The sequence below is a fragment of the Papio anubis genome, chromosome 16 (genome assembly GCF_008728515.1).
Source record: "Papio anubis isolate 15944 chromosome 16, Panubis1.0, whole genome shotgun sequence".
NCBI lineage: Eukaryota > Metazoa > Chordata > Mammalia > Primates > Cercopithecidae > Papio > Papio anubis.
The window spans coordinates 52,648,585-52,671,088 of NC_044991.1; the positions used below are offsets into that span (position 1 = coordinate 52,648,585).

At 42.9% G+C, this 22,504-nt stretch overlaps 1 protein-coding gene and 1 long non-coding RNA gene across 6 annotated transcripts in view; one reads left to right on the forward strand and one right to left on the reverse strand.

Annotated features, from left to right (window-relative positions):
* LOC103888094 overlaps positions 1-22,504 on the forward strand; it is a 63,376-nt gene that overhangs the window by 22,986 nt on the left and 17,886 nt on the right. The window lies entirely within an intron of this gene.
* Positions 2,472-22,504, reverse strand: part of SHLD1 (shieldin complex subunit 1) — a 110,173-nt gene continuing 90,140 nt past the window's right edge. For all 4 annotated transcript variants that reach the window (XM_017944983.3, XM_017944986.3, XM_017944984.3 and 1 more), the window contains one exon: positions 2,472-3,388. In XM_017944983.3, coding sequence (XP_017800472.1) covers positions 2,949-3,388 — 440 coding nt within the window. In that variant the 3' untranslated portion in view covers positions 2,472-2,948. The remainder of the gene's footprint in view (positions 3,389-22,504) is intronic.

Consider the following 22,504-nt stretch of genomic DNA (forward strand, 5'->3'; position numbering starts at 1 on the left):
GTCGGTTGTTTGTGAAAATCATCAAGGTGTTCACTTGTATGATATATGCATGTTTCTGTGTAATTATTATTATCCAATAAAAAGTTTTAAAAGCTTTAAAAAGTTAAAAAAACTGGCCGGGCACAGTGGCTCACACCTGTAATCCTAGCACTTCGGGAGGCCGATGTGGGAGGACTGCTTGAGGTCAAGAACTCAAGATCAACCTGGCCACCATAGCAAGATCCCATCTCTATTTTTTAAAATAAATTATTTAAAAATAAAAAAAGTATAGCTCTATTGTTTTGTGCTAATTACTGGTAATAAGATTTGTTACATGGGCTCTTACATAGGTTATGCAAAGAAATAGGCTAATGAAATGAGAAATAGCACACTAATTTAAGACATTGGTAGCAGTTCTCTTCTTTAGGGTTCTGATGTTTCTGCACTCTTAGTTCTGATGTCTCACAAAGACCTGAAAAGGGCCCCAGGTCTGAAACAGACCACAGATGATATCACAGGCCAGTCATGACATTCATGAGATGGTATAATGTTGGTGAATTTATCTGTAGGGCAGAATTAGACAATAATGCCAAAGGCCAAAGCCTCAATATCCTTATCTGTTAGTCTTTATTAAAGGTTCACAGAAATAAATGGAAAATGCCATCCTAACCTCACAGAGATCAAATTAAGCAGTGAGTTTGCAGGGAATCAAATATCTTGTATTGACCTGTCACAAACACTTATTCAGATGCAAGTAAACACATACCACACTCTTTTTAAACCTAAGGTGATTCTGGCTTTGAGACTTCTAAATTCTCTACTTTTGGGGTTAAACTCTCACTGGGCACCCTTGGCACACATATTAATAAAGGTTACGAAATGTTTGACACTAAAATCTCATTGCCAAATAGAAGCTGCTGCTTCCCAACATGAAGATTCAAACGGCTTGTATTTTTTGTCCTTTTAAAAACAACATAAAATAATCCAGTTTCCTCCTGCAGGTAGCCATGGAGACTAAGTGCAAACATTGCAGTGACTGAGTCATACTAAAAGTGATAGCATTCATCAAGGACATCTATTAATATGCTTCTCATTAAAAAACAATAAAGCTAACTACCTTAAAATTTAATTGTCAGGTTTTCAAGTATAAGTCCCCTTGGCTTCATGATTATTTGAGGGCCAGTTGAATAGGAAACGCCCACGGAGAAAGAAGCAGATGATTGCTTGTCAGAGGAAAACCTGAAGTCTTGTTTCCTCCAGTGTCTCTCAAAGACCTATTCATTTCCTGTTTCTACCATTTGGGTCTCCTTCCGGGGGATGCCCCTACACTTCAATCTGGAGCACTGTTTCTTACACTAAATCTCCCCAGCACTGAAAGTCTGAGTGTGAGTGTGTCATTCCTAACCTTTAAAAGGCTTCTCTCTCCATTAAGGAGTCCCCGGGAGACCTTCCTGAGATGGCACACTCACTCTCAATGTATACTTTTAGGCCAACCCATTCGCATAATCTGCTTTCTGGAAAGCTTTTGGAATCTTAGGCCAATTAAATTGCACCTCAAGTGTCTCAAAATCTAATTGCTCAGGGTTGCCAGTTTCTTTTGTTGTTTCCCCCCACCCAAAAGCAATATAACCCTTTCTACCAATGCAATTTGCTGAAAGCACTGCTGAGGTAGGGATTAGCATGAGGCTTCCAATTGCAGCTTCAGAGATCCCCGTGCCAGGTGATGTAATTCTACCAACTGAGTCTCAAATGGGGGTTCAGGACATGACCTGCAGAGTGGAGCATCTGCCAGTGCAAACCTGCACTGGCTATTTAAAGAGCTCCCTGGTGAGGAAGGGCTCAGGCCTGGAGGACAGGGACAAGGTGGCCAAGAAGTCCTGCTCTGGACAAGCCTTTGCAAATGGAGCTCAGGGTATTGGAGGCAAGGACAGGGCAAGGGTGAGGGGCCAATCGTTCACAAGGTGACAGAGGTTGCAGGCAGGCAGAATACAAGAGGAAGTAGGGCCCCACCTGGGCAAAGGATTATTTATTCTCTTCAACTACAACTTGACAAGGCCACATGGCATCAGCCTAGCGTATCATAATAGTGCTTACATATACTGTGGTGGGTGGTGCACGTTTGTTATCTTCTCACCTTTCACATTTGCAATCTAAGAGACAAAGAGATTTTTTTTTAAATTGTGAATTTTAGCTGTTATTTTAGATTGTCCAAATGTTCCCTCCACACCCAGTTAGTATGATAAAACACGGATTTCTAGCTTTGGAGAGGAGGCAAGGGTGTGATCAAGATGTGATATGCTTTTCTAAACTGTATTTCAATCTTTATATTATTTTAGGACATGTATTCTCACTTACATGGTCTCAGTTTTACAACTTGATATAATTTCTTATACCTGATTCAGTGTAGAGCTTTGTATCCTTCTAAAACCTCATCTCACAGAAGCATGTTCTCTCAGGTTGAATTCTCCCAGAAGTAGACTCTGAGTCAAGGATTCAGATATAAGAGGTTTATTCAGGAAAGGCTCCCAGAGACACCAGTAAATAAATGGGAGGAGGATAGGGAAAGGGATTAAGCCCAGCAAGGGTGTGATTTCATGTAATGTCCCAGCCTCAGGCTGATCTCAAGGAAAGGGAGCTCTAGAGCATAAATTATGCCTCAGAGAATGTCCTTCCTTGAGGCAAGGGAGCTGGGCTTTTGACTCATAGCCCAGTCAGTCAGTGGCCTTGGCCAAGGGGAGTTGGGGGTGGGGTGACCATGGGGACAGAGAACTCCCAGACCCTGCTGGCTCTCCATATGGGCTGACTGGCTCCAATACCAGGTCACAGGTGCCAGCCTTTAATCACAAAGCACTTAATTGGGATTGGGCACACAGAGCTGGCCAGAGACCCTAGGGGATCTGGGTGGCCACCAACAGTGCTGGCCATGGTGCAGCACCTCCATTACTAGCCTGCACACTGCCCGGCACCAGTTACAGGTCTTTCATTACGTTCTGCTGCAAGAGGAAATGAATAATATCTTTTGACAGTCCTGGGTTTGGCTTTTCATCATTCAAAGATGTACTTCCTTCCTCCAGTGGGTAGAAGTGGGTGTCCTTGGAATGCCTCTGTAAGACTGAGCAGCCGTCCCGGTTGAAGATGACCCGGGCCATTTGAAAACTGCGGAGAGCATACTTTTGGCTCTCCTGGCCTCTTAGTTGAGTGATTTTCTGAGACAGGCACTTGCAGACAGACGCAGAGACTGGGTTCGCAGAGCCTGGCTGTGGATGGCCAAACATTTCATAGAATCTATCCAGGGATTTCCGAAGCTCATCATCCTCTTCCTTCTCTGACTGGCCTTTCACAGCAGGGTCAAGCCAGAAGTTCTCGGAGGTCCAGGAGTTATTTTGTTCTGTATTTAGGTTACTGGTATCTGCAAGACAAAACATATTCCAATACTCAAACACACGATCAAAAATATCAGAAAGCAAGCCAGGAGCAGATGATGTCTATTTTCAGTTCCACATGCTTACTGCTCCTGAGTAACTGGCAATGGGAAGAATCAGCTGATTTCAAAACCTGTTCTCACCATCCGGAGGTTATGCCACTTGCTTGCTCGCAACAAGAACATATTACTTGTGTGGACCAAGGATTCTTAGCCCGATGTCCCTGTATAGAAATTCAGGGTGCTGGTGAACTTGGATGGAAAAAATATACAAATGTATGAAGTTACTTTCACTAACCACAACCTGAAATGAAGCATTTCCTCCCATGATGAATGTAGGCAGCAAATCACAGTATTAATAGTAGTACCTGTAACTTTGTCACCAATAGATCTCAGCTGTTACAGGAAAAACTTGGGACTGTAGTGCCCACCCCCAAACTGGGAAGGTGCTGAAAGACCAAAGAATAACATGGGCAAGTCCAGCTTGATGAGTAGATGAGTTTATTAGGACTTATAAACAGGGCACTCCTGGATGGCAGCAGGATAGCTCCAGAGATCCGTGTGTGTGCACGATGGGACTGTTTTCCTTGGTAGGTTCTCAGATTCTCTCCAGGATATCTGAGTTTTCAAGGACGGCTACTCCTCAGCTGGGCACCATGGCCTTGGTTCACTGCCCAGCCTTCAGGGTTTAAGGAGCAGACATATACTCTTAAGTAACCTGGTGGGGGACCCGTCACACTACAAAAACTATTTTCATATTATATAGTATGTCGAAGGTGTTTAAAAATATTTACACTATCACTATGCTATGGACTGAATTGTGTCCCCACAAAATTCACGTGTCGAAGCTGTAACCCCTACCATGACTATATTTGGAGAGAGGGCTTTTTAGGAGGTAATTAAAGTTAAATGAGGTCTATAGGTAGGATCCTAATCTGATAGGATTGGTAACCTTATAAAAGGAGGAAGGGAGGAGGAGATTTCTTTTTTATTTCTATTTGCAAGCACTAAGGAAGAGCCATGTGAGCACACAGTGAGAAGGTGGCTGTCTGCAAGCCAGGAAAGGAGCCCTCACCAGAAGCTGACCATGACAGACCCTGATATAAGCTTTTGGACCTCCTGCTCTTGGACCTCCATGACAGACCCTGATATAAGCTTTTATGCATCACTAGCTTTGACATTTCCCTGCCCCTACGAACTCAATCAGTAGCTATAATACACATATCTGTACTTGCCAATGCTGAAGGAAGGTGCATGGTGCAGTGGGTGGAGCTTTAGGAAAGTAGGTAGGATTTTGGTTTGGGTGCTAATTTTGCTACTAGCTGGAAATGACACCTTGGACAAGTCATACAACCTTTCTGGGCTCCAACTTTCTGAACTTTAAAATGAGGATTTCACTAAAAAATCTTTCTTCTAGAATGTCTATGGTAATATAAAGATCAGAGAAATAGATTATCCGAAAGTATCAGCACATTCTAAAAGAATATGGACATGTATTCTTTGAGTCACATGCAGGCCTACACATGGACAAGCATTCAACCATTCAACACATATTTACAGAAAGCTGATATTAACGCAACTCATTACAAGTTGTTGAAGATATACAGATGGATGCCGAAGACCATGTCCCTCATCTAAGGTACTTGGAACCTAAGTAGGAAGAAGAGACATTGTTACAGACATTACACAACTGAAATACAGTCACAGCATGTACATAGATATGAAATGATGTAGTGACATTAACTGGGACACTGTGGACTCAGTGGAGACATGCAGTGCAAGGGTACCAGAATGAGTGCATGCTCCCTGTTCGGAGGTGTCCTGCAATCTTATTCTGAAAGGACCATGGCAACAGAGAAGCAGGGTTGATGAACACAGGCCAAGTGGCAAGAAGAAATAGAAACTAAATTTCTCCATGGCTGCTTCCAGTTCTCCTCCTCTGCCAGCTGGCCTTTCTTCAGCAGCCTGAGACCCAGCCTAGAGGTTCAAGGAGAGAGAGAACTCAGAGTGGCCAGGGGGGGACCCAAAACAGAGACTACACTTTGTAAAGAATTCGATAGCAGGGGTAGTATTCCGCTACACTAGTTTCCAGAAAGCTTAAAGCTATGTCCCAGGCCCCTCTTTTTTTTTTTTTTTTTAAGGAATAGTAAAGAAACTTTTCTTGACCTTGCTATGCCCAGAGCTTCTGCCCAAGTTCTTCCCAACAACCGTATCACTAGACTGAAGCCTCCAGGATGGGTGGAAGGGGAGGGAGGCAGATGCTGGTCTCTTTCCGGTCCTGATGGCATAGAAGCAGCAGGAGAGGAGTTCTTGGCCTGTTCTCTTTAGAACTGCTAAGTTTGTGAAAACCAAGGAAGGACTGAGCTACTGTCCCAGACTGAAGTAGGCTAAAAACAGCCATGACAGCCAAACGCAAAAAAAATTTTTTTAAACTGCATCTTTTCATTGTAAAGCACATTACTGGGGCAACTGGAGAGCTGTGAATGGGGTCTAAGGATTAGACGGTAGTAACGCATCACTGTTAATTTCTTGGTTTTGATGATTTTATTGTATTTTAGAAAAGAATGTCCTTGTTTGTAGAAAAATCAGGAGTGGTGGCCTTCAGGTGAGCAAATCTCAAATAATTCATGAAAAGGGGCTCTTTGTTTTAAAAAATTGTTGTAAAAAAATTAAAACAAACCTCTGTGGGGACAGATGTTAAAACTTCCTTTGGTGGCCTACTTTAATATCAAGCAACCAAATAAGAAGCCTTAGCTTGGGTAGTTGCCTAACAAATCATGTTGCTATTAGAAAGCTGAAGGGAGAAGGATAGGGAATGGGGTCCCGTGATGGCAGGATGACGGGTCCCTTCCTCCCTTCCTCCCTTCTTCCCCGTAGATGACCTTGTCCTGGGTAGGGGTTGGGGGGTAGTGGCTGGAAGATAGAAACTGGGAAGGGCCAATGGGGTGGGTGGGAGAGAGCAGGGGATCCCCAGCAGTGACACTGGGAAAGTTGAACCCCCGAAACTGTCCACTTATACAGAAAACGCCAAGCAACATGGCACATACTTGTTAAGTAAATGGTCTTAAGTAACTCCATTACTTACTTAATGACTTACTAAGTAAGCCATTACTTAAATGACCATTAAGTAAATGGTCAGTGTGCTTCGATATGCAGGATTTTAAATTTTCATCTGTGTTTCATTTAATTTTAAAATTTTGAAATCCAGTGTCCACAAAAGAGCCTAAAAGCTACCTGTCTCCTATATTTTTCATGCACATGTCAGGCACTCTGCCAGAGAAACAACCCTTCCCCTTCAGAAGACCAATGACATACAGGTTGAGTCATTTACTATGTCAGCTCTTTTGAACACTGACTGAAGTCCATTTCAGTCTCTGATTTCCTTTTAAAATTTGCTTTGCTACCAACTATAAAGCCTCCTCTCTAATCATGAGGCTGTTGTAGCTTTTTGGATGTCACCTTTTCTTTGCCAGCAAATAGAGCTAATTGCTCTTCCTTTCCTGATGTGCCCATGTGTGGAAAGAAAGATGGGTACTAGTCAGTTCCTGCTCAGTGATGCATCCTCACAGCTACATTCAAACCCCACCTTCTTCTCTCTGTTGGTGTATTCCAACCTTGTAGAACTGTCAAAGGGGGATAGCAGTGTCTTCAGGGAGAGTCTAGGGATGCTTTTGTGTCAGGGATTGCAAAGTGCTACTTGCATTTAGTGAGTGGGGTCAAGGATGTAAACATTCCACAGTGCACAGGACAAAGAATGGTCCTTCTCCCAAATACCAATAATGTCCCCCCACCTCTCTTCCCTCCCCTGGCTCAAAGGATGGATCTTGAAAGGAGTGGGAACTCAATGTTGAATCCTGCTGCACTATAATATTTGATTTGCCTTGAGCTCCCTAAGAGATTTTGCTGTTCCCATTCCCTGCACAGCACCCTTCTTGCTGGTACCTATTCGAGTTACGCATTTACCCTTCTCAAACCTTGAGATGGCTTTTTTACCCCACAATGGTTGAGGGGAAAAACCACTGGCCCTGGTCCTAATAATTCTGGTATTATTTAAATTGAATGGAACTTCCCTTTTTATTTCAATATATTTTCCATCATGAGTAGGATTTCTTTAGAAATTAGAAGAAGAAAAAGAGGAGGGCAGGGCTTGATATCACAATGCTTTTGCATGCATCCAATTGTTAAATTTTCTCTTTGCCAACAAGAAAATAGATAACATATACACACTTCAGATTCCTTTTGAGGTGAAGTCTTACTCTGTTACCCAAGATGGAGTGCAGTGGCATGATCTCAACTCACTGCAGCCTCCACCTCCTGGGCTCAAACGATCCTGTCACCTCAGCCTCCTGAGTAGCTGGGACCACAGATGCATGCCACTATGCCTGGCTAATTTTTTGTATTTTTGGTAGAGATGGGGTTTTGCCATGTTGGTCAGGCTGGTCTCGAACTCCTGGCCTCCAGTGATTTGCCCACCTTGGCCTCCCAAAGTGCTAGGATTATAGGCATGAGCCACCACGCTCAGCCTGATACTTGAGATTGTTATACACCTAAAAATATTTTTACACCTTTAGGAGTTGTAGGTGCTTATTTGAATTCAGAAGACAGTCAACTGGCATGGAGCACTTGAGATTAATGGTTGTGTTCTGCGAGAGATGCCATTAGCCTTTGGAAACCCAGATATCTAATGAGGGATTCTTCCAGAGAACTTTCCATGGCTATTTCTGTGGTTCATAAATGCACAGCAGGGTTTCATCTCTGTGAAACATTTTTGCTTTCAACTGTAACAGGTTTCTACTAAATAGATTTGATACTTAGAATTCTGCCTTCTGCATGCATCTGAATCAATAGCCACCCACCCACGCTGCTTGATTTGTCCAGAGTTTCTTTTACTAGCAACTGCTGATTAAGAGGCCATATGTATGGTTTTAAGGATATTACAGAGCTGAAAGAAATCCAAGACTTTTTTTTGTTTTGTTTTGTTTTGTTTTGAGATGGAATCTCACTCTGTCGCCTAGGCTGGAGTGCAGTGGTGCGATCTTGGCTCACTGCAACCTCTGCCTCCAGGGTTCAAGCGATTCTCCTGCCTCAGCCTCCTGGCTAGCTGGGACTACAGGCACCTGCCACCAAGCCTGGCTAATTTTTTGTATTTTCAGTAGAGACAGGGTTTCACTGTGTTAGCCAGGATGGTCTCGATCTCATGACCTTGTGATCCACCTGCCTTGGCCTCCCAAAGTGTTAGAATTACAGGCGTGAGCCAGGGCACCTGGATTTTTTTTTTTTTTTTAGATAGGGTTTTGCTCGTTGCCCCCAGGTTGGAGTGCCATGGCGCAACCAGAACTCACCGCCTGAGCCCGCCTCCTGGGCTCAGGCGGTCCTCCCACCTCAGTCTAGAGTAGCTGGGTCTACAGGTGCACGCCACCACATCCGGCTAACTTTTTTGTATTTTTTGTGGAGAGGGTTTCACCACATTGCCCAGGCTGGTCTGGTCTCAAACTCCTTAGCTCAAGTAATCTGCCCGCCTCAGCCTCCTGAAGTGCTGGGATTATAGGTGTGAGACACAGCACCTGGCCAAGACTTAAGTTTTTAAAAATGAAAAAGTATCAGGATTTAAGGAAAGAAGGAGTATGTGGCTTATTCGGTTTCCTTCTATGCTGCTTGGATGGGAAGCTGTCCCTTTTTCAGGGCCCTGCATGACACAATCCTAAATTCCCAGGCCCCGCTTCCTTGGTGGGTCTGTTGGAGGCTCCCTGGGCTTGTGTGGCTCTAAAAATAGTCATGAGTCCCCTTTAAACTAATGTTCATAATTGACTTATATGTTTAAAACATTTTAATTTGGCCGGGTGTGGTGGCTCAGCACTTTGGGAGGCCAAAGAGGGTGGATCACCTGAGGTCAGGAGTTAAGAGACCAGCCTGGCCAACATGGCGAAACCCTGTCTCTACTAAAAATACAAAAATCAGCTGCGTGTGGTGGTGGGCGCCTGTAGTCCCAGCTACTTGGGAGGCAGGAGAATCACTTGAACCCAGGAGGCAGAGGTTGCAGTGAGCCAAGATTGCACCACTGCACTCCAGCCTGGGTGACAGATGTCTCAAAAGAAAAAAAACAAAAACAAAAAAACAAAACAAAACAAACAAAAACAAAAAAAGCAAAAACAAACAAAACTTTAATTTACAAATTAAATTGCAAATGGGAACATAAGATTTGGTTTACACTTAGGTGAGTAGCAATACCAGTAAACTTAAATTACGTAACTTTTTGCAACCACAAATCCTGTAATACACTCTACTGGCATTATCAGTTGAACTGTAAATATAAAATGCTTTTTCCAATTAAAAAATAAAATTAAAAGAAAAATTCTCTTTAAATCCCAGGCATTTGAAAAGAACAAGGTGAACAGGAAGTAGCGGGGGATGTCCTGGTCATCAATGATCACTTATCAGCAACTCTTGATGCACTATTCATCTTATGACAGAAGTCAGACTTCAGAAGCCTCACCATGCCCTGGATAAGGTGGCTTCATGGGTGACACTACCATTTTAAGTATACGAGGGGCCACGGGCCATGGATCTGGGCTAGGCTGCATCTTCCTGCTCCACACCTCACTTTTTTCTCCTTCATTCCTTCTTCTACCCCCTCACTACAGCCATCCATTTCACTCTCCATGGAGGAGAGGAGGAGGGAACAGAATCATTGGGCGAACAAAATTCAGTCCCACCTCCAGCCCAGCCCTAAGGGCTGCATGAAAGTCTGACTAGCACCTACCACTCTGTCTGTTTCACTGCCTCCTTCATAAATCTGGCTTCTTTCCTGAGCCTTGAAGCAAACTTCTCTTTAGAATCTTTGCACTTGCTGTTGCTCTGCCATCGAACATGCTTGCTCCACATATCACCTCCTCTAGGTCTCTGCTCAGATGTTACTTTCTCAGTGAGGGCTTCTCAGTCAGAATGGGCCAGGTTATGCTGCCTAACAAGTAAGCCCCAAATCTCAAGGGCATTAAACAGCAAAGGGTTACTTCTCAATACCCAGAGATCTGTGTCATACTACAAGTATACACATATATAAGTAGATCTGTTCATCCTCACCCTCACTCCAGAACCCAGACCAACAGAGCAGCTACTATCTCAACATTGCCTAGTGACTGTAGCAGAGGAAAGAGTATGGGGAAGCCAGCAGTGACTGGGAAAGCTCTATTACTTCTGTTCATATTTCACTGGCTAACGTGAAGTCATATGGCCAAGCCTGATTTCAAAAGGATGAGGATGAAAGATTATCCTGTAGGGAGAGGCAGAGAATATTGGTGAACAATAATTCAGTCTACCACACCTTTCCTGGGCACACTGTTTCAAATTGCATTTCTCATATTCACACTAGCCAAGAGTTAGAAGCAACCCAGCTATCAACAGATAAATGGATAAATAAAATGCAGTTGGCAGGCCAGGTGCGGTGGCTCATGTCTATAATCTCAGCACTTTGAGGGGCCAAGGAAAGTGGATCTCTTGAGCCCAGGAGTTCAAGACCAGCCTGGGCAACATGGTGAAACCCTGTATCTACTAAAAATATAAAAATTAGCCAGGCGTGGTGACATGCACCTGTAGTCCCAGTTACTCAGGTGGCTGAGGCACAAGAATCTCTTGAATGTGGGAGGTGGAGGTTGCTGTGAGCCAAGATCATCCCCCTGTACTCCAGCCTAGGTGACAGAGCGAGACTCTGTCTCAAAAATAAAATAAAATGTGTAGGTATGTGCACACAATGAAGTATTATTCAGCCTTAAAAAGAAAGGATACTCTGACACATGCTACAACATGAATGAACCCTGAGGACATTATGCTAAGTGAAATAAGTCAGTCACAATAGGAAAATACTGTATGATTCCACTTAGATGAGATACCTAAAGTGGTCAGATTCATAGAGACAGGGTTGGGTGCCGTGGCTCACACCTGTAATCCCAGCACTTTAGGAGGCCAAGGCAGGAGGATCACTTGAAGCCAGGAGTTTGAGACCAACCTGGGCAACATAGCAAGATCCTGCCTCTACAAAAAAAATAAAAAATTTAGCTGTCATGGTGGTGAATGCCTGTAGTCCTAGCTACTTGGGAGGCTGAGCTGGGAGGATCACTTGAGTCCAGGAAATCAAGGCAGCAATGGACTGTGATCACGCCACTGCCACTGGACTCCAGCCTGGGTGGCTGCACAAGACCTGTCTCTTAAAAAGAAAAAAAAAAAAAGTCATAGAGACAGAAAGTAAAATGGTGGTTACCAGAAGCTGGGGAGAGGGGAAAAGGTGAAAATGCAGATTTAGTGTTTAATGGGTATAGAGTTTCAGTTTCACATGATGAGTTCTGGAGACTGGCTGACAACAATACAAATGAACTTAGTACTACAGAACTATATGCTTCAAAATGATTAAGACTTCACGTTATGTGCATTTCATCACAATTTTTAAAAATTACCTTTCTCCCACTCCCCTGAGTCTTGGCTATCGCGATCTCCCTTCCCTGCCTTATATTTCTCACAAAGCTAATATCTAGAGTCCCACTCATAGTTTGATTGCCTTTCTTGGGTTTCTGTGTGCTGTTAGTTTAGAAGCCTTAGTAACTTAAGGAGGAATGCTTCTACCAAGGAACGCAATTTTATCATAGCAGAAGTGGAGGCTGGGCACTGTGGCTCACACCCGTAATCCCAGAACTTTGGGAGGCCAAGGTGGACAATCACTTGAGCTCAGGAGTTTGAGACCAGCTTGGGCAACATGGTAAAACCCTGTCTCTATCAAAAAAATACCAAAAAATATAAGGCCGGGCACGGTGACTTGTGCCTGTAATCCCCACACTTTGGGAGGCCGAGGTGGGCAGATCACTGGAAGTCAGCAGTTTGACACAAGCCTGACCAACATGGTGAAACCCCGTCTCTACTAAAAATACAAAAATTAGCCGGGTGTGTTGGAATATGCCTGTAATCTCAGTTTCTTGGGAGGCTGAGGCAGGAGAATCGCTTGAACCCGGGAGGCAGAGGTTGCAGTGAGCTGAGATCACGCCATTGCAATACAGACTGGGTGACAGAGCCAGACCTTATCTCAAAAAAAAAAAAAAAAAAAAAGGAAGTAGAAGTGAAGACTTTGCTACTATGAACAGGCAAATAAAAGGAAATAAAAGGTGGTTGCAGTGCCGTGCCAGCTAGGGTGTTTATCAAAGATCACCCTGAGCAACAGAGGCAGGGGACATAGTCCAGGGAATCCCCAGGCAAACTTTCTGACACTAAGGGGCAGGTTAGTAGATGACAGCAGCCCAACCCTGGCCACACTACTGAGGGTATACTTTACATGAGTAATAAAAGTTTGGATCACTCTGCCACCTAAACAACCCAATCAGTCAAAGCTTTAGATTAAGGAAAAAACAGATAACCGTGGCCTTGTGACTATTCTAATAAAAAGTCTTGAATGAAAAACAACAAACCTAATACCACCTAAATACACACACACACACGATTTGTTTATTATTTATTTATTTAGTTTTGAGATGGAGTCTCGCTCTGTTGTTTAGGCTGGAGTGCAGTGGCTCCATCTCAGCTTGCTGCAAGCTCCGCCTCCCAGGTTCACGCCATTCTCCTGCCTCAGCCTCCTGAGTAGCTGGGACTACAGGCACCCAGCACCACACCTGGCTAATTTTTTGTATTTTTAGTAAAGACGGGGTTTCGCCATGTTGGCCAGGCTGGTCTCGAACTCCTGACCTCAAGTGATCCACCTGCCTCAGCCTCCCAAAGTGCTGGGATTACAGGCATGAGCCACTGTGCCCGGCCAATTTGTTTATTTTCTAACTTCTCCTACTCAAGGATTTTTGTCTCTCTTGTTACCTGCTGTTTCCCCAGGGCCTAACACAGTGGCATATTTGGCCTAACACAGATACCCAGCATATTTAAAAATTTGGATGTTTTTATTTGATGAGTTTTATTTTCATAGGCATAATAAACCTTTAATACACAATAGACCTCTTTCCTGTATGTTTAATAATTCCAGAGCCCAGGAACTTGGTACATTTGTGGAATGAATAAATGAATGAATGAAACAAAGGTTAACCACTTCCGAATGAGAAACATAAGCAACAAAAGTTAAAAGTATGAGTAGCCAAACTCCTCTCTAGTCCCAACACACATACTACTCGGGGATATTTCCTAAAGACTGACATAGTTCAAGGATTAAAAAAAAGAACTTTATAATAGCAATAAAAGTAAGGAAGTCTACACAGTCTAAAGAAAGTGATTTGAGGCCAGATGCAGTGGTTCACGCCTATAATCCCAGCACTTTGGGAGGCTGAGGCACGCAGATCACTTGAGGTCAGGAGTTAGAGACTAGCCTGGCCAACATGGAAAAACCCCATCTCTACTAAAAATACAAAAGTTAGCTGGGCATGGTGGCATATACCTGTAATCCCAGCTACTCAGGAGGCTGAGGCAGGATACTCTCTTGAACCCAGGAGGTGGAGCTTGCAGATCACACCACTGCACTCCAGCCTGGGTGACAGGGCAATACTCTGTCTCAAAAACAAAAGAAAGAAAGAAAGAAAGAAGGAAGGAAGGAAGGGAGGGAGGGAGGGAGGGAGGGAGGGAGGGAGGAAGGAGAGAGAGAGAGAGAAAGAGAAAGAAGAAAGAAAGAAAAAAGAAAGAAAGAAAAAGAAAGAAAGAAAGAAAAGAAAGAAAGAAAGAAAGAGTGATTTGAGCAACATAATGCATCTAGTGCATCTAGATCTGTACTCTCCACTACAGCAGTCAGCCACTAGCCATGTGTAGCATTGGGCACTTGGAATGTAGCCAGTCTGAATGGATCCATAAGCAGAAAATCACACCAGATTTCAAAAACTTAGGATGAAAAAATAATATTGTATTAGTCCGTTCTTGTGTTGCTATAAATAAATACCCGAGATTGAGTAATTTATACAGAAAAGAGGTTTAATTGGCTCATAGTTCTGCAGGCTGTACAAGTATGGCGCTGGCATCTGCTAGGCTTCTAAGAAGGCCTCAGGGAGCTTTTATGAATGGTGGAAGGTGAAGCTGGAGCAGGCATGTCACACAGCCAAAGTAGGAGCAAGAGAGAGAGTTCTACACACTTAAACAGCCAGATCTCGTGAGAACTCACTCCCTATTTCGAGGACAGCACCAAGCCATGAGGGATCCACCCTCATGGCCCAAACACAATACTACTCAGGGATATTTCCTAAAGACTGACATAGTTTAAGGATTTTTAAAAAAACTTTACAATAGCAATAAAAGTAACGAAGTCTACACAGTCAAATGAAAGTGATTTGAGGCTGGATGCGGTCCCAAATTAATTAATTTAATTTTAATTAAATTAAAAACGCCCCCCCCCACCAGGCCCCACCTTCCAACACTGGGGATTACATTTCAACATGAGATTTAGGGGGGACAGACATCCAAATGATATCAAATATTTATCTCAATAATTTAAAAATATCAATTACATGTTAAAATGAAAATATGTTGGATATATTGAGTTAGATAAAATATATTATTAAAATCAATAGTTTAGGTTCTTATTTTTTCTTCTTTGTTTTATGTTTTAAACTGTAGCTTCTAGAACATTTAAAATGACCTGTGTAACTCACATAATATTTTTATTGGACAATGGCTGGTGTAGACTTTTCTTTTCTTTCTTTTTTTTATTTAAGGAGACAGGGGTCTCACTCTATTACTTAAGCTAGAGTGCAGTGGCATGATCATAGCTCACTGTAGCCTCAAAGCCTCGGTTCAAGGGTTCCTCCCACCTGAGCCTCCTGAGTAGCTAGAACTATAGACATGCACCACCATGGCGCCCGGCTAATTTTTAAATTTTTTGTGTAGAGATGGGGTCTCACTGTGTTGGTCAGGCTGGCCTCAAATTCCTGGGCTTAAGTGATCCTCTGGCCTCAGGCTCCCAAGTAGCTGAGATTACAAGTGTGAGCCACCATGCCTGGCTAGACATTCTTTATAGTTGTGGTTTAAGAAAGCTTTGGTTTCAATAATCTTTCCTGAAGGTTTATGTTGAAGCTCTCAGAAATCAGGTGGCATTCGGATGGCAGCCATGTTGATTTATGCTGTGCTACGATGTCCCTCACTGTTAGAGAAGCACGAGATGCCCATACTGGTTGGTCTGTGTGCTGTATTGTCCTCCTTGGCCAGCTGCCCCTGGAGACCATGTCTGCGAAGAAGCAAGGACCAGTCTTCCAAAGTGGCCCAGTTGTCCCTCCCTTTCATACTCAATAATTATGGAGCATCCACCAGCCAAGGCATAGGTTCAGCTCAGTGAAGGATGGCCAAGTTCCTGAAGGCAATGCAGAGTAAAGCCGAATGAGAGGTAAAGCTGGGACTGGGCTCCGGGCGCAGTGGCTCACGCCTGTAATCCCAGCACTTTGGGAGGCCCAGGCAAGCAGATCATGAGGTCAGCAGTTTGAGACCAGTCTGACCAACATGGTGAAACCCCTGTCTCTACTAAAAATACAAAAATTAGCTGGGTGTGGTGGCGCGTGCCTGTAATCCCAGCTACTTGGGAGGCTGAGGCAGGAGAATTGCTTGAACCCAGGAGGTGGAGGTTGCAGTGAGCCGAGATCTTGCCACTGCATTCCAACTTGGGCAACAGAGCAAGACTCCAACTCGCAAAAAAAAAAAAAAAAAAAAAAAAATTAAAATTAAAAAAAGCTGGGAGTGGGAAGGCAAGTCATCCTCACACAGACCAGGCCGAGGAAGAAAGCTACTTCAGGGAGGGGAAGCCCAGTACTAGGTGCAGACATGAGAATGCCCAAGAGCCTAGTGAGAGGTGGTCTGGAAGGTGCAGAGAATCCTTACAAGAGAGGAAGAAATGGGGTAGGCTCTGGAGGGCTTGGGGGCTAGGCTAAGAAGCCAGGTAAACAATTCTGCTAACCTTTTAACTTCAGGCATTCCTTTCTATAAAAGTGTGCTCTTACTAGAGGGACTGGTACTCACTAGAGTGACTGGAAAGTTTGCCCAGGACAGTCCTGGTTTAGGCCTGTTGTCTCAGTTAATTATTATTATTATTATTACTATGATTACAGAGGCGGGGTCTCACTACGTTGCCCAGGCGGGTCTTAAATTCCTGGGCTCAAGTGATCCTTCTGCTCCGGCCTCCTAAAGTGCTGGGATTACAGGCATGAGCCATCACCCCACCCTCAATGAATTATTAATAGCACCACTTTTCACTTTCTAGAGGGCCCTTGATCACACAATTCATTACATGTATACATGCATGATGACACATTACGCAACCTGGTGCTGGAGGAGTGGGGCTGATATACCTGGGTTAACAGTGGAAAGTTCCTACCACACAGTTATGTCCCGGAGGGCTGAGATTTGATGCTGGAAATCATCCCAGTCCATGTTATAAACAATAAGATGTCTACAGACTTTTGTTTTTGGCTAAACTTCCATGGATTTGTCCTATGACGCTCCAAGCCAATCCTCCTTTCCTTTTCCCTGTTTTCACTACTGGCATTTCTCCCACTTCCTAGCTGTACAAACCTTTTGGTTACTGTTCAGCAAGTGAGCTGGCCCTGATTCACTCCGACCCATCAGCACCTCGCTTGAGTTCTCTTTCTGGTTTAGTCTGGCTTTTCCCTACTGCGTAATAACACCAGGGCTGGAGTTCTAGGGCACCTTACATCCTATCTTATTAATCCCATAAAATTAGTGACAGAAAAACAATAAGCTTAAGCTTCCTTTTTCCTGATAGCAATCCTGCCATCCACGGTTCATATATTTTAGTATTTGTAACTGTTCCTCTAAAGGACAAAACCACATCCTCACAAAGTGAGAGTGTGTAGATATCACGATATTTAATCCAAATTAACATTTCAAAGGGATGGATGGTTTGGTCAGGTGCTTTTGAAACCATAGTTTCTGTGCTTGTTTATATCTGAAAGTTCAAACTGGATGAATCACCCAGAGGGCAAGTGGCATATGCTATCACCCTTCATCCTAATGACAAACAGATGCCATGAGCAGAGGACGGGGTCCTCTAAGAGGCCACCACGGAGGAATAAAATGAATGCCGGAAAAAAAACAAAGACAGGTATGATTAGTAAATAGTTCTAAAAGTAGGTGCCAGGGCAATTTAATAAGACCAATGTCCTGATTTGTAAGCAATCTTCTACTTTGGCATTTTAAATTTTTCTTGAAAAATTCAAATGTTCTAAATACAGAGAACTATAACATCCAAGCTCACACCACCTCAAATTGGCAACTAACACATTGTCCTATTTGCTTCAAAACTTTCTTTTTATTAAACATTTAAATCAAAGTTGACTGCTTTTTCACAGATATTATAGGTTAGTGCAAAAGTAATTGTGGTTTTGACATTGACCAAAACTACAATTACTTTTGCATCAACCTAATAATTTGATTGCTTCTAGCCCCTCCCCCGATTTTAAAAAATTAATCTTAGCTCATTGCAATCTCCGCCTCCCAAGTTCAAGTGATTCTTGTGCTTCAGCCACCCGAGTAGCTGGCACCCAGCTAATTTTTGTATTTAGTAGAGAGGGGGTTTTGCCATGTTGGCCAGGCTGTTCTCAAGCTCCTGGCCTCAAGTGATCTGCCTGCCTCAGCCTCCCAAAGTGCTGGGGTTATAGGCTTGAGCCACCGTGCCCAGCCCTCAGCCCATTTTTCATCATATAAATATATACACACATACACGCACATATATATGTATCCATATGCAAGAGTGTTGCTTTGTGTGTGGTAGTCATTTTAACTTTCAATATGCAAAGTTTTGCATTTTGTTTTCAAAATACAAAGTTTTGCATGCTACTTTATGATTTTTTTACTTTTAGCCCTTGTTGATTATGTAAAACTACTTTATAGTATTCTAATATAGGAACATGCTGCATTATTTTTCATCCATCCTCTTCCTGATAGATAGGTAGGCTGTATGTAATTTTTCACTATCACAAATAAGGCCTCAGTGAGCCTCCTGATACATACCGCCTTGTGCATATGTACCAGGAGGAGACTTTCTCCGGAAATACATCCAAAAGTAGAATTATGGAATCGAAGGGAATGGGCATTTTCAACTTGACTAGATCCTGCCAAATTGCTCTCCAAAGTGGTTGTACAATAACAATTACACCCCCACCAGCAGTGTTCGGGTTTTCCTGTTTCTCCACATCTTTGCCAAATTCTGATATTGTCAGACATTAAAGTTGTATCTCCAATTTGGGTTTGCATTTCCCTGGCAACTCGTATGGCGGGGATGCTTTTCATACAGTTACGGGCCACTTGCGTTTCCTTTTCTGTGAACTGCTTATTCATATTCTTCACCATTTTTCTACTTTGTTTTTTCACTATCTCTTTTTATCTTATTTCTTTTTTAATGGCATACAAAACGAATTACAAAGAAAACATTTTTGTCTGATTTCTCTTTGATTAATCTCACAATGAGATTATTCCCGTCTTTTTAATGACATACAAAATGAATTACAAAGAAAACATTTCTGTCTGATTTCTCTTTGATTAATGTCACAATTGGATTATTCCCATTTCTTACATGGAAAGCGATAAAAAGAAGGTGAGGGTGGAACAAGGACCTCCTGAGAAGCCACAGGGTTTGTTTTGTTTTCTCAAGCAAAACAACCCTCACAGCGTCGGCTTATCGTTACCAAAAGGTGATACTGTTTTTCTATTCTGTTTAATAAAGAAGTCACGTACCAAGCTGGATCCAAGAGCACGGAAAATATCCGGCTCTACTGTGTCTTATTTTCCAGATAAGAAAATTGAGACCAAGACTAAGTCTCCAGAATCACTGGGTGAAGGGGTTGGCAATTAGAACACAGAAAAAGTTTATCTGCTCATTAATTTTCTTCATTAATATGATCTTCATACCAAAATATGCAATAATTAACAAAAAAGAAAAAAAAAAACCCTAATGTGATCTTCATACGGCTATCATTTGACATCACTAGAACCAGTGCTAGTGATGATGGGCCAAGCAGGGGAGTTCGAGGGCTTCCCTAAAGGATTCAGATAGTAAAAATTTAGGAACTACTGGCTTACAGCATAAAAATGATTAATAATCCTCTGTCTTCTTTTCCATGAAATTGAGGCTTGCCCTGAGGCTTGTTTTAAAACAGTGTGGTTTTGTATTTTGCTTAGGAAAAACCAAGTTAAAGGATCACTTTATAGCTAGAAAAGCCAGGGAGGATTATCTGGGTCAACTCTCCCACTTCCTGGACCTTGCAGCTTGATCAGGAATAAAGCTATGATTCCCCTGATCCCGTCCACGTGTGGGGAACAGCTCTCAGGAGGCAAAGCTGTCAGACAAGAGAACCGGGGAGACAATTTCCTTCAGGAGCCATTTGGAGCCAGGAGCGTCACTGAAACACTTAAAACAATCATTCAAGAATGTTTTTCCCCAGTGGTTTTTAACTTTCATTTCACACAGGAGGTTTCAGCAGATTTGTTTCATATCCTTGCCTAGATGGTAAGCAGCACTTGTGAGCAGAGAGGAAAAGAAATTGAGTTGGATCTTGGTTGCTACGGCAACATCGCTATTTTGATTATGACTGTTTACTGCGGCCCAGTTACATTAAATGTGAGCAGCTAATTAAGATGATGCTTCAAACGTCAACCTTACCTGTAAGAAAAATATAAGCACTTTAAAAATGACACCAGAGTGTTGCTTGATGCATATTCAGCAGAGAGATAATTCCCCGTTTCCTGGGGAAGCAGAAACCTGATCCTTTTTCCTTCAAGAGGAGGCTGTGGGGCCTCCCACAATCTGTCCAAATCAACAAGTCAGTATTTGGTAGTTTTAAGATTTAAAGAGAAACAGAACAAGATTCCTATCAAAACAGAGCCAGTTTTAGTGTTGACATTTGCAATAAGCCTTTCCCAGAGAAGGCAACATCTGTAACAGATGAGGAAAGTCTGGCGCTTTTCTATATGCCATAGAATGTTTGTTAGATGTGGATTTTTGTAAACAGATTTCACTCCATATCAAGTCGACGTTTCAAGTCGACGTTAAGTATACCTATGAAGTCAGAGAATGGAGTGTATTTGTGTAAACAAATACACTAGAATATACTGATACAGCCGAGCGCTTCCCCTTTAAAGTGATCACTTCAAGGGCTGAGCTCTTATTTGTAAAATGACTTCGCTCAGAACCTGTTGGAGCCCCTTAGGAATCATCTTCACTCCCTCTGGAAGCTCCTTCTGAATGTCCTCATTGCTGACAAATCTCCATCCTCAGGGGACAGAATTTTCTTTTTAGAAACTGTCAAGAGGCATGAGGAGTGAAATCTGTAAATAAGGTAGGTGATCAAGCTGGATAACACAGCCTGGGGTGAAAAGCAAGGTTTGTCTACAAAATAAAATTGATTTCCTTATATTACACATGCTGGTTCTCAAAGCAGTTCTGGCAAAGGTATTCTAACATCAGTTCTGTGCAATGCAGGCAACATAGTTTTACTTTCAAATATGTTACCTTGTAAGGTAGGTTTAAGTTCTGGCCTTTGCAAAAATTCATTGCCATAGATCAGAAATCTGGTTTTAGCCTAAGAGAAGAGATATCTGTGAGCATGGACTTGGGAAGAAGCCTTGAGTTTGAGTCCTAGCAAGCCCTTTACTGGCTATGTGATCCTGGGCAAGTTACTTTACATCTCTGAATCTCCATGTCCTCATCTATAAGATGGGGATAATAACAGCTCCTACCTCATAGGACTCTTGTAAGGATTAAATGATTTATTAGCATAAAGCCCAGCACATAGTAAGTGCTCCATAAATAAAAGATACTTTATAATTATTACCTTAGTAACAAGAATAGTACCCACAGCAGTGTTGTTACAGTATTAAAGTACTTGTTCTTTAACATCTGGGATTTTTCAAAGTGAATAGTGAATGCTTCTATTAATATATGTCTGGCCGGGCGCGGCAGCTCACGCCTGAAGCTCACCACTTTGGGAGGCCGAGGCTGGCGGATCTCCTGAGGTCAGGAGTTCGAGATCAGCCTGGCCAACATGGTGAAACCCCATCTCTACTAAAAATACAAAAAAAATTAGCCAGGCATGGTGGCGTGCATCTGTAGTCCCAGCTACTTGGGAGGCTGAGGCATGAGAATTGTTTGAACCCAGGAGGCGGAGGTTGCAGTGAGCTGAGATCGCACCACTACACTTCAGCTTAGGTGACAGAGTAAGACTCCATCTCAAATATATATATATATGTCTACTACACAGTGATAGACATTGTATTAAAAGGAAACTCCAGACAAACAAGCATTTATTTGTAACTGGAAGGAACATCAGCCTTACCAATAGCTACTGCCCCATCCTGGCATTAGAGCTGAAGGGATGAATCATAGTGAACATTACCCATCTCAAAGCAGGAGGACTATGACTATACAGAGGTCCCTGGTGCACCCTCTGCAAAGTAAACATGATCCTAGTGTGGGCCGAAACAGCAGGTGCCTCAGTGTGTGGGAGTGTCAAACACAGAAGCCCAGGCTGGTGGAGCCCTCCAGCCATCCCCAAACACATCCCTCCAAGGGGGACCAGCACCAGGATGTGGGTGGGACTGAAATGACTCAACCTCCAGAGAGCCTGATGGTGGTGGTGGTTTTTGTAAGTTGATGACAGCTATAAATCAAGCAAAGAGCTTCAGGAAAAGTTTGAGTTAGTAAATACACCGAAGAAGGAGAAACAGGCAGCATTAAATATAAAACAAGACTGTGAAAATAGGCGGAGAAGATCTAGGGTTCACAGAATGACTGCTGGTTGAGTCAGAATCGCAGTGCTGAATCAAACAGGCAAGACGAGAAGGAAACACAATGAAATCAGTTATAGGAGATCATTCTCAACACCCATACCTCCCATTTACACTTGCATTTAAGGAGAGCAAAGCCTTGAGCCTTCTCTCCTGAAGCACATAACATTGGAGAACACAGAAAACTCACAGAAACTGGAAAAAAGCCACAAAATTTAAAATTTGCATAATACAACGTATGCAGAAAAGGAGTATAGACAGAAGAGAGTGAAAACTGAGGCTAAGTGACAGAGAAAGGCGGGTTTGGGATGCATTTGTGTTGGGAGATTTTCTAACATGAGTTATTAAGGGCTAGAAGTG